Source organism: Mesoplodon densirostris, chromosome 4 (assembly GCF_025265405.1).
Source record: "Mesoplodon densirostris isolate mMesDen1 chromosome 4, mMesDen1 primary haplotype, whole genome shotgun sequence".
Classification (NCBI taxonomy): domain Eukaryota; kingdom Metazoa; phylum Chordata; class Mammalia; order Artiodactyla; family Ziphiidae; genus Mesoplodon; species Mesoplodon densirostris.
This window is the reverse complement of record NC_082664.1, coordinates 93,036,338-93,051,166: the sequence shown is the minus strand read 5'-3', so window position 1 is coordinate 93,051,166 and position 14,829 is coordinate 93,036,338. Positions and strand designations below refer to the sequence as shown.

The following is a 14,829-nucleotide window of genomic DNA, read 5'->3' as shown; positions in this document are numbered from 1 at the left end:
TGGTTAGATGTTGCCAAGTAAAGGTAAGGAGAGCAGTGGAAGTGAAGGAAGGATATTCTGGGTTATGGGAAGAGTGAAACAAATGATCAGAGGCGGGTATTTTAGAGGGGACAGTAGCAAGTGGAAAGAGATAGGCATTGATGGAGGGTTCCTGAAATAAACTTTGCCTCCACCACATTTGGTGTATTGCCCTTAGAAATGTACAGGTAGCAGAACAACTCCTCTTAGAGCTGTCCTCTGGCCCCTGGCAGGTGCACGGCAGTACGGATGTAGTCTTTTCCATGACTACAATTTAGGGATGTGGTCATTCATACCATAATTTCTTTATTCAAAATGCTGTAGTTGTCAGTGCTTCCCTTTAATGCCACTCTGTCCTGCCCTTTTTGTCATGACCCCTCTGTGCTCCACCATTTTTCTTTGAAGAAATTCAGGTGAACAAGCTTTATGCACTGTCGAAATTTTTTACAATTTCTTCTGGATTAGCATACGAATTGTTTTCCATACCAATGTCCTTTCACTCCCTCTTCTTCTTTTGTGTCTGTCCTCTCATTCCTAGTTGAAATTTATTATTTTACTAATCTTACATGATAATTTTACATTAAATGTGTAACCTTCCCAACGTATTTAACCAAAGAGCTACTGAAAAGTAACTCTACTGAAAGAAAAATCAGCATTTTGCAATGACACCTATTTCTGTGGTTTATCAAATTAAAAACAGATGAAAAGAGACTCATGGGGGTACTGGATCTTTCAGAAATGGTGTCTCTGCAGACAGAAATGCATCAAATACTCTTACTCTCCAAAATATTACAATTTAATCAACATGTTTTCTTTCTTGCCTGTATAAGCCATCAGAATTACCTGGAAGCAATCCTGAATTTTGACACTCCTGTAGGTGGCAATTCTAAAAGCTAAATACATCATTTAGTATATGTAGAATCAGGTTTTTCCAACCATACTAAAGCCCAAATTATTAGAAAGCCAAGCCCTATAATTCTGAGTTTCTCTTGGATTGTTTTAGGATTCCCAGGCACTCTAAATTATGAAAATCAGAACTAGGGAAAGACTCTATATATTTATTATAGAAGGTGAGGAAAAAGGAAAGAATAAGGGAGAAAAGATGGAAGGACTGTGGGCTTTAGTGTTGAACCACAGATATTATTACATTTTATTTAACATTCTGGAAATAATTTAGGAGGAGAGGGAGATTTTATGCCCGGGATCACCAGGAATTTATTTAGTCCAGTCTTGCAGCTGCCCTCACACCATTTGCAAAAGAAAAAAGGAAAAGAATGCCTGACTTGAGCATTGCTGTATTCAGTATGAGATGTAAAAATAGTTTGAAGTTTTAATAGGATCTTGAATGTCGTCAGCGATCAGAACAAATTTGCATTTCAATAAGTATGGGGACAGAATATATGCTGTTGGCCAAAGGCAACCTCATTTTCCATTTCCAGTGAATCACTCATAGTTCATTGTAATAGAACCTCTCTGCTTCTGTTTTAGCTTTGCCTGTCCCCAGGAATTCAAAATGAATTCCTTAACCATCTGCATTGATCTCTGATGCTAGTCTGCCTAACTGGAGCCATTCCATTTGGGAGCTTCATTAAAATGGAATGCTAATTGTCTTTTGCCTCTGTACTCATTCACTCAATGCCAGCCTTACCTGAAGGAGACTTCGGACACCATCCCTGAAACAATATGCTGCCACTGCTGCATAAAAAGCCTTGATTTTGTTTTTTATAAGCCAGGCCTGCTTTTTTGCCATGCCACTGTTCATCTCTTTAACACACAGCTTGCGCGGTCCCTGTATGACACAATCAAATATTGGTTAGAAGCCCTGCTATTATACATCACACTGCTGTTGTTTTCTAAAGGACAAAAATAGCCAGCAATGCCCCCACTGAGTTAAGAAATGGGAAAGAGGGGGGAAACACCTCACTAAACAGGATTCACAGAAATTCAACCTTCTGGAGAGGACCTGGGTTGCTCACATTTTTCAATTTCTATGCAGAATGCCTAGATGTATTAGCACCTACTTAATTAACTGCCTCATGTCGAAAGAAAGAGCTGAGGGCATCATGGCACATGAGGAAAATGCTGAAAATGTGATTGAAGAAGTTCAGGATAAATTCACAATCAACCTTCGACTCAATAGCGAGAGCCACATTTAGGAACACCAAGGAAATCTCAGCTAGAGCCCAGTTTCAAGAAATGCGACAGCACTCTTAGGAGCCAAAATATGGTGAGTTGCAAATCCTGGCAGGAACTACCACATCTTGACAATTCTGTTAGGCCCATTCATTGCTTTTTGTGTATGGTGAAGACACCTTTGTACCACTTTTCCCTGTGTAATGTTGACATACTCCTATTCGAATTAACATTTCCCACTACTCAATGAAGTTGGTGGGATTAGAAATTCACATACCTATGGCATAGGAAGAACCGATTAAGAGAGAAGGAGGCAGGTGTTGCGGCGGTAGATGAAGCATTTTATAATTTCAAGATTTGAGTTCTGGAAACTCATTTTAATTAAAATTTCTTTTCCTGTTTCTTCCTTAAATGTCCAAGGTAGCGCTATTCTTTGCGTGTTTCAAATCAATCCCAAAGGTATTTCTGATTATCTACCATGTGCCTGACAAAGGTACAAATCTACTATTTTCCTGGGAAATTCTTTCAGTTCATAGAGAGATTTGGTATTTTACTGAATTGTCTTAGATGTCTTACTAACCAACTCAGATCTTGGTAAAAGGCAGTGAGCAGGACTGGAATGGGGCTTAAGATTCTACATTTCTAACAGACTCCCAGATGACACAGATGCTGCTCGTCCTCAGATCATGCTTGGAGATGTAGTCTTAGAGGGTCTTGGATTGGAGAGAAAGAGCATGGTGTGTATGAAAAAGATATCAGGTTTTGTGGTCAGACAGAACTGGGTTCTAAGTTTGGCCACTTTGGAGGTAGTTAATGATGTCTGAGCTTTGATAAGTTATTCTGGAAACAGGGATCAAATAGCTATCCTGCAAGGTCATCTCAAGCAGTCATGATTCACTACCTAGTATGATGTCTGGAATATAGTAAATGCTCATCCAAAGTTGATTTTTATTATAATAAAAGAGTGTTCACAGTCTTATTGAAGTCCCAGACCTTATTCCACCACTGTGTCTGTTCTACAACAGAGCTGAAAGAGTGCTCAACTGGGAGCTAGAGTGTAGCGTTTAGATTTGGCTCTTGGCACTGTCTAGCTGATACCCTGGGTATGCCATTTGTTTTCTCTCAATGTGGGCTCTACATTTATAAGAATAAGAAAGTTATCTAGGCCATCAATGTCCAGTATGATTAGCCCTTATGCACATGTTGATATTGAGCATTTGAAATGTGGCTAGTCCATACAGAGAGGTACTGGAAATGTAAAACATACCCTGGACTTTGAAGCCTTAGTATGAAAAAAAGAATGTGAAATATCTCATTAATACTTTTATACTGATTGTATATTAAAATGATAATCTGGATGCATTGCATTTACCTGTTTCTTTTTACTTTTTTTAATTGGCTACTAGAAAATTTCAAATTACATTTGTGGCACATATTATATGTCTATTATACAACACTAGTATTCTCTGGGGTCACTTCCATTTTAACATTCTATTTAAATTGGGTCAGATTCTTTTTTGTACTTATTTTTACCAGAATATTTTCTAGAACTTACCAACATATCAAAACAGTTTGGACAACTTACATTACAGTTAAAAAATAAGAATCTCCAATGAAGATGGAGAAGGTAAAGGCATAGGAAGGATAGTTATTAAACCAGAAGACCTAGCCTGAGGAAACATATGTCATTATAGACCAGATTTTGCTCAGGGTTCTAACTGTCAATGCATTTCAACCACTAGTCCTTCTTGGTCATCCTAGACACCATCAATTGCAAAAGAAAGAAGAGATATTTTATTCAACGAAGCTGAATGGTAACAACAGCCATGACATAGAAGAATAACCAACAACTAGGAAAGGTATCAGACTATGAGTATATTGAGTTATACCACAATGACTTTGAACCCCTGGGGAAACTGGCATTTATTTAAATAAATATAGTCTAATATATATCTATTAGTATTACAGAAATCCAAATTAAACATTAATTGTGACAGAGAGATTTACTTTAATGCCTAAATTTGCCATATTGAGAAGTCATAAAAATATTTCACGTAGAATCTCTCTTGGCTAAAAGCAATTATAATATCCTTGTAGCAAACTTATTAATGTGAGCCAAGGCTACAATACAAATGTAGTATGGAAAAAGCAAACTAACAGAAAGGGAAGACACACTGGAATATAATTATTCAACATTCAAATACGTCATAGTCACAAAAATGAATTTAACCACCCAATTAAAATATTATAGAGATTAGCTCAGTTAGGATCCAAAATATGAGTATATAAATTAATTCAGGATTTGAACAAAGAAGCTCTAAAATTTTTGTATATATTATAACTTTGACATCGATTGAGAAAGGGGTAAAGGAATTCTAATTATTTAGTCTGGAGAAGGAACTGATGTGACACTACTTCAAATAAATGAATATCATGAAAAAGAATTTGCAAAGGATTTCCAATATTATCGGGATCAAATAGAGGAATTTGGGCCAAATGCAGTGTTCCTTCCAACTCTTATATTTTAAAACATTAAGAGTCTTATTGCTCTGTCTTTGTTTTCCTTGCCTCTCTGGTTGGAACTGTGGGAAAGAAAATTTTTCCTTTTCTGATTTGGTGCATATTTCATCTCACCATGCATCCTAGCACCCAGTCATAGGTCACTTCATTCTTCCCATGTTTTGTCATGTCACTATTTTATTAACATCATGACAGAGACTTAATGACTATAAAAGAATAAATTCATCTAAAAAAAGCATTTTCTTCTAGATGGAGGTGAAAGTTGAGATTAAAAGAAGGATGACGATAGAAAAAAAGATGAAAATTTTAATTTTCCCTGGGTTATCTATGCTTGAACTGCCCTCCATAAGCCGTAGAGTTAAAAGTTGGTTGTCATACCTGAATTTTCTAATTTTCTTAAGAGATTCTTCAAATTCAAAGAGAGTTTTAGGTTTTATTAAGATATTTTGTAAATTTTCCAAAAAGAAAAAGAGAGAGAAAGGGTAACAGGGTGATATCTTGTTAAAAGGGGATCTATATGAGGAAGCTGGTCAAAAGTTATTCCTTTTCTTCTTTACAGTGAGAGGGGAGAACAGGACAATCAAGGTTTAAAGAATATTAATGAGTAGGAAAACATTAATCAAAATAGATCTACATCTTGGTACACATAGGTGAAATGACTAGAAGAAAATCAGTCAAACTCAGATAACATTGCCTTTGGAGACAGAGAGATCCCTGGGGCTGAGTAGCTATAAAGGGGACTTTAGCTTGATGTGCAATGGTTTATTTCATTTAAAAAGTGAGTGGAAGCATCTAAGAAAAATGCTAACTGTTGTTAATTAGGAGAAGTAGAATATGAGTGTTGTTTTATTGACTATAGTTTCATCATATGAAATTGCCAATATTCAACAGCTTTTGACATCCAAAAATGTAAATTTCACATGATTCAACCTAATATTTTTCTTAACGCTTCAAAATAAAAAATAGAAGCAATCTAAAAAAACAAAATCTTTATTTTTCAGCCAACACAACACGGTGTACTTAATAAAAGATGCCACTGTAAGCTTGAAAGCCTTTTGCAGTTTTAAGACAAAATTTAGAAAAGAAGTAAGTGTTGCATTTTCTGACAATAATGACTTTATCTGATTGGCATTTTAAATCCCAGATCAACTGGGCCACCTTTCTGTCTTTAAAGTATATTTGTTTTAATTAAAAAAAAAAACAACCTTCCTCTAAATGCAAAACTGAGAAGTATATGAGTGAGTGACTGCTGAAGCACGATGCCTTTTCACTTGATGAGCTGACAGTGTAATATTTTTAGAACTGAATGTAGTGTACCCAGAGAATTAAGGGTACATAAGTCCAAACTAAGTAATCTGCAATGATTGGTTTTACTATCTCTCCAGCTACTATGAATAAGTGAGGAAACTAACTGACAAAGAAAGGCAGTATTTTTTAAGCCACGGTACATAGGGCAGAATTGGTGGAGATCTACCACTTGACTTAATATTTGCCTGTTGCTGAACCCACGGAACTTGGCTATGCTCAGGAATACGAGGGGGGGTGCTAGAAGGTGGAATCCGACTCCTGGTCTTCATATGGTGAGAGGAGTGAGGCACACAAGAAAACGAAAATTACTTACGTGTTGAATATAAAGGCTCCTGGGATATAAGTATATCACTGACTTATGATAAGGTAATTTACAGGAGAAGAATAGACATTATTTTAAGTTACCAAGCTGGATTCCTTAAAAAGTATCCCCCAATTTGTCCTGATGAGGGGTCCCTCATTTGAAATCTTTAGGCTTAGTAGAATAAGGCAAGAGGTAGGAAGAGGCTGTGATGGGTGAGTGTAAGTGTTAGTTGAATAGTTGGAAGGCTACAGTGTGGGCTTGGGGCCCAGCAAAAGAATAATTTATTTTTTATTTTTTTTAATTTTCTGTACGTGGGCCTCTCACTGTTGTGGCCTCTCCCGTTGCGGAGCACAGGCTCCGGACGCGCAGGCTCAGCGGCCATGGCTTACGGGCCTAGCAGCTCCGCGGCATGTGGGATCTTCCCGGACCGGGGCACGAACCCATGTCCCCTGCATCAGCAGGCGGACTCTCAACCACTGCGCCACCAGGGAAGCCCAAGAATAATTCTTAATTTCACCTTCAGCAGCTTCTAGGGCTACAATGTCTAGTCCTTTAAAAATGCCTCTTTGCAGGAAATGGCAGCTGGGGGCATATGTTTTCTGTCTACCCACCAGCATCGAAATGCCAGTGAGCTCTGAGTCTTGCTTCTTCCTTGTAGTGTATGGCAGTTCATGTCAGCACTTCAAGTAACTGGAGGTCACCAGAGGGATGGAGCACAGAGCCTGCTGTCCAGTGATTATTTGGGTGGGAGTGCGTATCTCACTATTCTATCCTGATCAAGCCATTGGATACCTAAGAGTCCAAGGTCCAAAGTTGGACCTGGTTTCTCTAAGAGAGGGTGTTTTAGGTTTCTGTTGAAGGGGATATATTTTCAGAATGAAAATGTTAACCATGGTATATCGAAAATATACCATAATAATAACAATATCAACAGTAACAACTAAAATTAATTGAGCATTTACTATTTGACAGACACTGAGCTGACTACTAGAAAGCTTATCTTACAGATTTCTCACAACTCTGTAACAAACGTAGGTGCTATCATCATCATAACATCACCATCATCATTATTATTATGCCCATTTTATACCTGGGAAAATTGAGGCATAGGGAGACTAAATTATGGACCCAAGGGACTCACAGCTAATAGGTGGCAGAACAGTGATTCAGAACTTGACTGTGTGTCTCAAAAGTCCATGAGTGTGAGCTTCCTAGAGTTAAAAATTAAATTGTTATCTCTCAACATCATTGTTACCGTTTAACCTTTGCCACAAGGTTGGCCTAACCACCAACCACTATGCTTTTGGGAAAAAAAATTTAATGGTAGGTCAACTTCCACTACATCCCCTTCCATCTGTTTCTTTGCAAAGATGATTGACAACTGAGCATGTAGTTGAAAAATGCCGACAGCATCTGCAGCCCCAGGAGCTCACGGAGAGTAGCTAACTGGAAAGTCATTAAGTGATACAGTAACTATTTTCTGTCCCCAAGAGAACCTCAGCACCTGGGAGCAAGGCTCTTGGGCCTTACTCAGAGGGACCAGCACAGTGATGTATAAAGTGGTCCAATATACATGTCAAACAACCAGGGCCATTAGAGATACAGACCTAAGTACCTATTTCACATGAAATGATATTCCAGAATCATACTGTTTTATTATTGTTAAAGCAGCAAAGGGTTAATTTAAAGTAATATCTCATCTCTATAAAAAGACCTTTTCTCCCTTGCTAATATATGACTGTTTATACTCCAAGTTCATTTCTCCTGTCCTAAAGATATTTTATTGCCTGCTAAACTAAGTTTTCTCTAAATTGCTAGAGAAGAAAACCCCCCCAAACTGCTTATTCCATCAAAACTGGCTCCTGTATTTTATTGGCCAAAATGAAATCCATTAATCCAGGGCACCAAAGATGAGAGAAGGGTGCTTGATAAGATTTTTAAAAATCCTCTGGAGTCACTGTTGGTCATTACTTAACCTGTCAATCTTATGTAGTCAGTAGGATTCCCTCTACCCCCTACGGTATGATTACCTTGAGTTTTATTGTTTGAGTTACTATCATATAAGCACTTAGAGGAAAGAGAATATGACCATCTTTCTTCATATTGCATTTAGAGTATTGCCAAGTGTAAAAAGATGCTTAAGTGCTGGTCATGATGACATGTGGTGAATTAACCCCTGCATCATTGCACAGTCGGCTGGCCCCGCGGTTACACAGCTTCCTGACAGCCCTATTCCCTGGCAAGTATTGGAAGTTTAGGGAGTGGTATCTGATTCTAACAGCACTCTCAGGGATACAAGTCTGCTAAGGCTTTCTCCTCATGCTGTAACACAGAGCACAATTGGGTGACTTGGACCGATATGCTGGCTCTGCCACTTTCTTGTCATGTGACCCTGTGCATAATTTAATTTTCCTGAATCTCGCTTTTCTAATCAGTATAGTGAGAACAGGGCATCTTTTCTCTCTGCCTCACTAGACTATTATGTAGATTGAAATAAGAAAAACTGTAGGAAAATACTTTGAAGAATAGGTAAGTACGATAATAATACACTGGCACTGTTGAGGATTTTGAGTGGTATGTGTGCATGAGAGACAGAGAGAAACAGGGAGACACACACAGAGAGAGAGCACGTGAGCACACTGTGCGAATACAAGTAGAAGTAGCTGGTTTGGAGAATTTAGACTTATTATGTTGTTATAATTTTATAGATTGGTGATTGGTCAATAATTATGGTTAAATGTTTATCTACTTTGAATACCTCCTGGGAAAACCATGAATAAGTTATCATTAGTCTACCATATACTTCCTGAACAAAAAAGGAACTCATTCAGCTCTGAATATTTATCTAAGGCATGGAAAACTTGGTTTAACTCCCTAGATATCTGTAGTGTCATCAAGTTTATCCAAATATTTAATCTAAATTCTACATGCTCTCCATTTAAGGCCATTCTGTCTGGCTCTCTCCTCATCAGTTAATCTATATAATAGTGCTCTCTGGCTCATTCTGTCCTTTCATATTTCTGGGGACAGTTATCACCCCAAATATTTTCATTTTATTTCTGAGCCAATTCTCTTTTTCTTGGCTCAAAGGCCATCATTTAGAAATATTTATCACTTTTAGTTGGTCTCTTGTGAAATCTGAAACACATTTTATCCACTCATTTAAATTCAGGATCATGGGCCCTTGCTAGTCCTTGCTATATGAATCAAGGAAAAGCGTCCTTGTCCAAACGGCCTTGCCATTCTCCTATCACTGTGTGTACCTGTTAGGCTCATCTAAAAGAACACAAGTGAGCAGGGAGGAAAAAGCACCTTCAGGGGATGAAGTGACTCTTACCACAAAGACTTCACAGCAGATGCAAAGGCCACTGTTCTTGGTAAAGGCGTGAGTTATATCCAAGAGAGCAGGTCTTGTCATGGGTCCCCCTGTTAAGACAATGCACTGGGGCCTGGAAGTGGAGAAGAGAAGATGTGAGAACTGGCCATGGCAAGAAGCCTGTGAGCCCAGAACCGCCCCCCAATGGAATGGGCTGGTACAGAAGGCTTGGCAAAATGGGACAACTGCTCTCCTATTTCTTGGGTTTCTCACTGGAGGTCCTGAATCATGACTTCCTGTGAATTTTGCCATCTTTGTATTCTTAGTTTAGTTAGTGACAGTAAAAATGTAAAGTAAGGAAAAGGTAGTCTTGGGTTCCCCCTGTCTTTTCCCTCTGGACAATACCCTATCCCAAATCCCCAATACAACCTGTCCTTCTCCAACCAGTATTTTCATGTTATTTTCCTTCACCCTCCTTTCAAAGCTTGTGGTTTGAGGTTCCATTCAAAATAATATATAACTAATGAAGAACTTAGAGTGTAACTTCTCCTAAGGGAATTCAGTAAGCCACAAAGCCTTAAGCTAAATGGAGACAGCAACAATGATTAATGTGTGTAGGGATTTGGGGACATCTCTCTGAAATCATGTCACTGAGATCCCCTATCTATCTGTTCATGGAAGGTGACAGCCAGCACTATGAGAGATTATAGCTGGGGGTGGGCATAACTCAGAGTAGAAGAAAAGAAGCAGGTGCTGTCGTGAAAATGTGGCAGTTTTGTAAGACTGCCTATCTTAGAATATATCTATAAAGCGTGTAACTAGTGCATTGGTCTCCCATAGAGGAAAGCTACTTCTAATGTGAAATGACACCAGGATGCCTGAGAAGCCAGTTTTACCTGAAATTTTTCACATGGTCTTCCACTGTAGTTAGTTCCAGAGCATTGTCTAAAGCACTCACGTAGGAAAGAGCCTGCGTGGAGGAGCCCCAGTTCACATCTGTGGACGAAGGAGAAATCTGGCAAAAAAGCACCCAGCTTCCCTCTGTATATACTGTGAATATTTTTAGAAGCCATTCCCTTCTATGATTTTCCTTGGCTATGTCAGCAGTGACGAACCCCCAAATAAGAGAAAACATAATGTATGTAGTATTTCCTAGAAAGAGCAGTGTCCTTCTATGAACACTTTGTGAATTCTTAGAAGTAAGACCTCTCTCTCCAGCTAAGGATCAGACTTCAGAGCTGCAGCCTAAGAAACCTTACTCGGTGGGGTAGGCTGTGTTATAACCACATTGCAGGCAGATAGATTTGGGAAAATGGTCAGCCCCTGAATAAATTCAAGAGGTCTTCACAAATTCTTAAACTGAAAAGAAAAGAGGCATTTCTGCTTACATAGACAGTGTGCAGCAATCTTTATATTTGAACAATAAAACTGAATAGCTTGGGAATTCTTACTTCCAGATGTCCATGAAGAGGGTCAATCTTTAGCAAGCATTTTAATTTGATTTTTTAGGACCTAATCTTCGTAATAAGGGAGGTAAGCACTGCCATGTCCTGACTTAAATTTAAAAAATTAAATATTAGATGGATCCTCTAAATTTTATAAGTCCCTGATGGGAATGTACAGATTCATCCCAGATGGCAGACAGAGCCATCTCCCCAGTCTTGCTCAGAATAGCCAGGAAAATGATGAGATGTAATTATCTGGAGATAAAGAAGATTAATATTGATTGTGTTGACTATGCACTGGGCATTTAGCATACCTTAGGTTATTTCAGTCTTTTAAAAACCATATTAATCAATTGGATATTTATATGCAAAAAAATCAGCCTTGAGCCATTCCTCACATCATATACAAAAATTAACTCAAAATGGATGAGACATAAATTAAAAATTTAAAGCATTAAAACTTTCAGAAGAAGTTTGTAACCTTGGATTAGGGAAAGATAGATTAGAAGCAAGAAGCCCAACCATAAAAGAAAAACATGATAAATTAGACTTTATAAGAATTAAGAATGCTCTTCAAAAAAAACTGTAAGGAAAATGAAAAAACAAGTCACAGACCTGCAGAAAACATTTGCAAAACATGTACTGCTAAAGGATTTGCATCTAGAATATATAAAGAGGTCTTACAACTGAATAGTAAGAAAACAACTCAAAAAATGGGCAAAAGATTTAAACAGACACTTGACAAAAGAAGATATGTGGATGGCAAATAAGATGTTTGATATCATTAGTCAACGGGAAAATGCAGACCAAACCACACCAATTAGAATGTTTTTTTAAAAAAATCAACTGACAGTAATAAGTGCTGCCAAGGATGCAGAGCAACTAGGACTTCCATTCACTGCTGTTAGGAATGGAAAATGATACTGCTACTTTGGAAAACAGTTTGGCAGTTTCTTATAAAGTTATGTGTACACTTATTATATAATCATAAATTCCACTCCTAGAGAAATGAAAACATATGTCCACGTAAAGCCCTGTGTGTGAATGTTTATAGCAGTTTTAGGTATAATCACCCCAAGCTGGAAACAACCCAAAGGTCCATCAAAGGTGAATACATTTTTTAAAATTTTGAGATATAGTCATACAATGGAATACTACTCAACAACAAAAAGGAACAAACTACTTTTACCTGCAACAACATGGATGAATCTAAAAACCTCATGTTAAGTGAAAGAAATCATACACAAAGGCTACACACTATTTATATGGTTCTGCATAATACTCTGGAAAAGACAAAGCTATAGGAACAGAAATCAGAAAAGTTGTTGCTAGGGGCTAAGTTGGGGGAAGAGATTGTGCAGAATCTTTTAGTGGTGACGGAAATGTCCTCTATCTTGATTGTGTTGGTTACAAGACTGGGTAAGTTTGTTACAACTTACAGACTGTACATCTAAAGGGGGTTAATATTACCATACATAAGTTATACCTGATGTTAAAAATTGATAAAGTGATAAAGAAAAGCAACAAAAGCACACCCTCCAAAGTAGTTACTACCTTCTCTATTTTACTTGTGGATTAATGGTAAGGAGAGTGTGAGGATGGCTCAGGGCCTGTCTGGCCCCTGAGACTGGACCTCTGAATACTGCACTCCTTAATCTCTAGCCTCTCCCAGCTTCAATCCATCCTTCTCACTGGTTCTAGAGGTAACATCCAAAGTTCAGATCCAACTGAATGATCTGTGGCAGCTTCTTGCTGCTCCAGATTCTTTAGCATGACACAAGTTTATCTGGCCCAACCTACCCTTCCAGGCTTACCTTCAGGCCCCTTCTCAGCACCCAAGGACACCATCGTGCTAAGGGCCTTGGAGCTTCCTAAATATGCCACATACTTGCATGCTTCCTAACTTCACTCACACTTTTTCTTCTGCCTAGAATAACCTTCCCTGGCTCTATCTGATTAACCAATCCTAGTCTCTTGCCTTTTTTTTTTTTTTTTTTTTTTTTCCGGTACGCGGGCCTCTCACTGCTGCGGCCTCTCCCGCCGCGGAGCACAGGCTCCGGACGCGCAGGCTCAGCGCCCAGCCGCTCTGCGGCATGTGGGATCCTCCCGGACCGGGGCACGAGCCCGTGCCCTCTGCATCGGCAGGCGGACTCTCAACCACTGCGCCACCAGGGAAGCCCCGCCTTTTTTTTTTTTTTTACAGTAGCTTATGTGTTCATTCAACAAATATTTATAAGTGCCTACTGAGTGCTTGACCCTGGGAACAAAAGCCATGAACCAGGGAAGTTTTCTTTCCTTTTATAAATTTATTATTATTATTATTATTTTTTGGCTATGTTGAGTCTTCATTGCTGCACGTGGGCTTTCTCTAGTTGTGGCAAGCGGGGGCTGCTCTTCGTTGCAGTGCGCAGGCTTCTCATTGTGGTGGCTTCTCGTTGCGGAGCACGGGCTCTAGTTGCGCGGGCTTCCATAGTTGTGGCTCATGGGCTCAGTAGTTGTGGCTCACAGGCTCAGTAGTTGTGGCTTGTGGGCTCTAGAGCACAGGCTCAGTAGTTTTGGTATACGGACTTAGTTGCTCTGTGGCCTGTGGGATCTTCCCAGACCAGGGCTCAAACCCGTGTCACCTGCATCGGCAGGCGGATTCTTAACCGCTGCACCACCAGGGAAGCCCAGGAAAGTTTTCTTGTACATCTCTACTCACAGTTAGTCATTTCTTCTCTTTTTCTCAGTAACTTGTTCATGTCACTCTCACGGTGCTTGCTATATTGTAGTATAGTTAACTGCTTATGTGTAAGACTGCTTCTTGAGGACAGGGACTATATCTTGTTTATCAGGACTTTAGAAGGTGATATAGTGGACAGCTTGTGGGGTTTGGTATCATACACACTCTAGTTAAAATATCAGCTCCATACCATCCTGACGGTTACCTCAGCGAGTGGTCATCTCTTTGAACTCCAGTTACTTCATCTGTAAAATGGGACTAATAGTATCTAATATACAGCACTGTTGTGAGGATTAAATGAGTACATTTAAGGTGCTCAACGAGTTTAACTATTGTATCATATTACATTATATTATTAATATCCACCATACACATGGCACACCTAAACACATAGAGGCTGCCAAATAAACATCTGTTGAGTGAATGGATAGTTAGAGAGTTCTTAGGAAACCCTCTGCAATACAATCCATCTTATCTTACCTGGCTTCTTGTAAGTCACATAGATATAGAGGAAGAACTCAATGACATAGGTGATGACAGCTGCCCACCAGTTGATGACAAACATGACTGCACAGCACAAAACAGCTCCAAAAAGGGATACCCACATGTTGTAAATACCGTATGCAGGTCTCCATCCTGAAATTTAAAAAAAAATCTATGTGGCCAAGAAAAACTTCCACACTATCACTGTGTATTATTAGACTGTAGGTAACATGTTTTCTTTCCTAGCATGAAAATCAGAACTTTTAGGTCAAGTTCCTAACTCTGTTATTTGCTTTCTGTGATCTTGGTCCCTGGCCTATGAAGGTGTAATTACACCAAATAAGAAAGCTGTGAAATGTAGAAAATGTGTCAATCATAGCCCCTCCGCACTTCCTGCATGCCAGGATGTCTTCCCAAACAACGAATCCCTAAGCATCTGATATCTATGCCATCAAGAGTTGAAAGGAGGCAGGAGAGATGGAAAGAATGGGGAGTAGCGGGGTTGGGGGGCGGTGCTTGGGGGATGAACACCTTGGTGGCTCAAGAAAGAGAAGGTTAAGACAATAGGCTTATTGTTCCC

General features: G+C 39.0%; 1 protein-coding gene and 1 long non-coding RNA gene across 5 annotated transcripts in view; one reads left to right on the top strand and one right to left on the bottom strand.

Moving 5' to 3' along the window:
- SLC12A1 (solute carrier family 12 member 1) overlaps positions 1 to 14,829 on the bottom strand; it is a 91,487-nt gene that overhangs the window by 28,849 nt on the left and 47,809 nt on the right. For all 3 annotated transcript variants that reach the window (XM_060096787.1, XM_060096785.1, XM_060096786.1), the window contains exons 14-17: positions 14,247 to 14,402; positions 10,496 to 10,595; positions 9,621 to 9,732; positions 1,667 to 1,807 (exon numbers count right to left, since the gene is read on the bottom strand). In XM_060096787.1, coding sequence (XP_059952770.1) covers positions 1,667 to 1,807; positions 9,621 to 9,732; positions 10,496 to 10,595; positions 14,247 to 14,402 — 509 coding nt within the window. The remainder of the gene's footprint in view (positions 1 to 1,666; positions 1,808 to 9,620; positions 9,733 to 10,495; positions 10,596 to 14,246; positions 14,403 to 14,829) is intronic.
- LOC132488520 (uncharacterized) overlaps positions 1 to 14,829 on the top strand; it is an 84,913-nt gene that overhangs the window by 57,350 nt on the left and 12,734 nt on the right. The window lies entirely within an intron of this gene.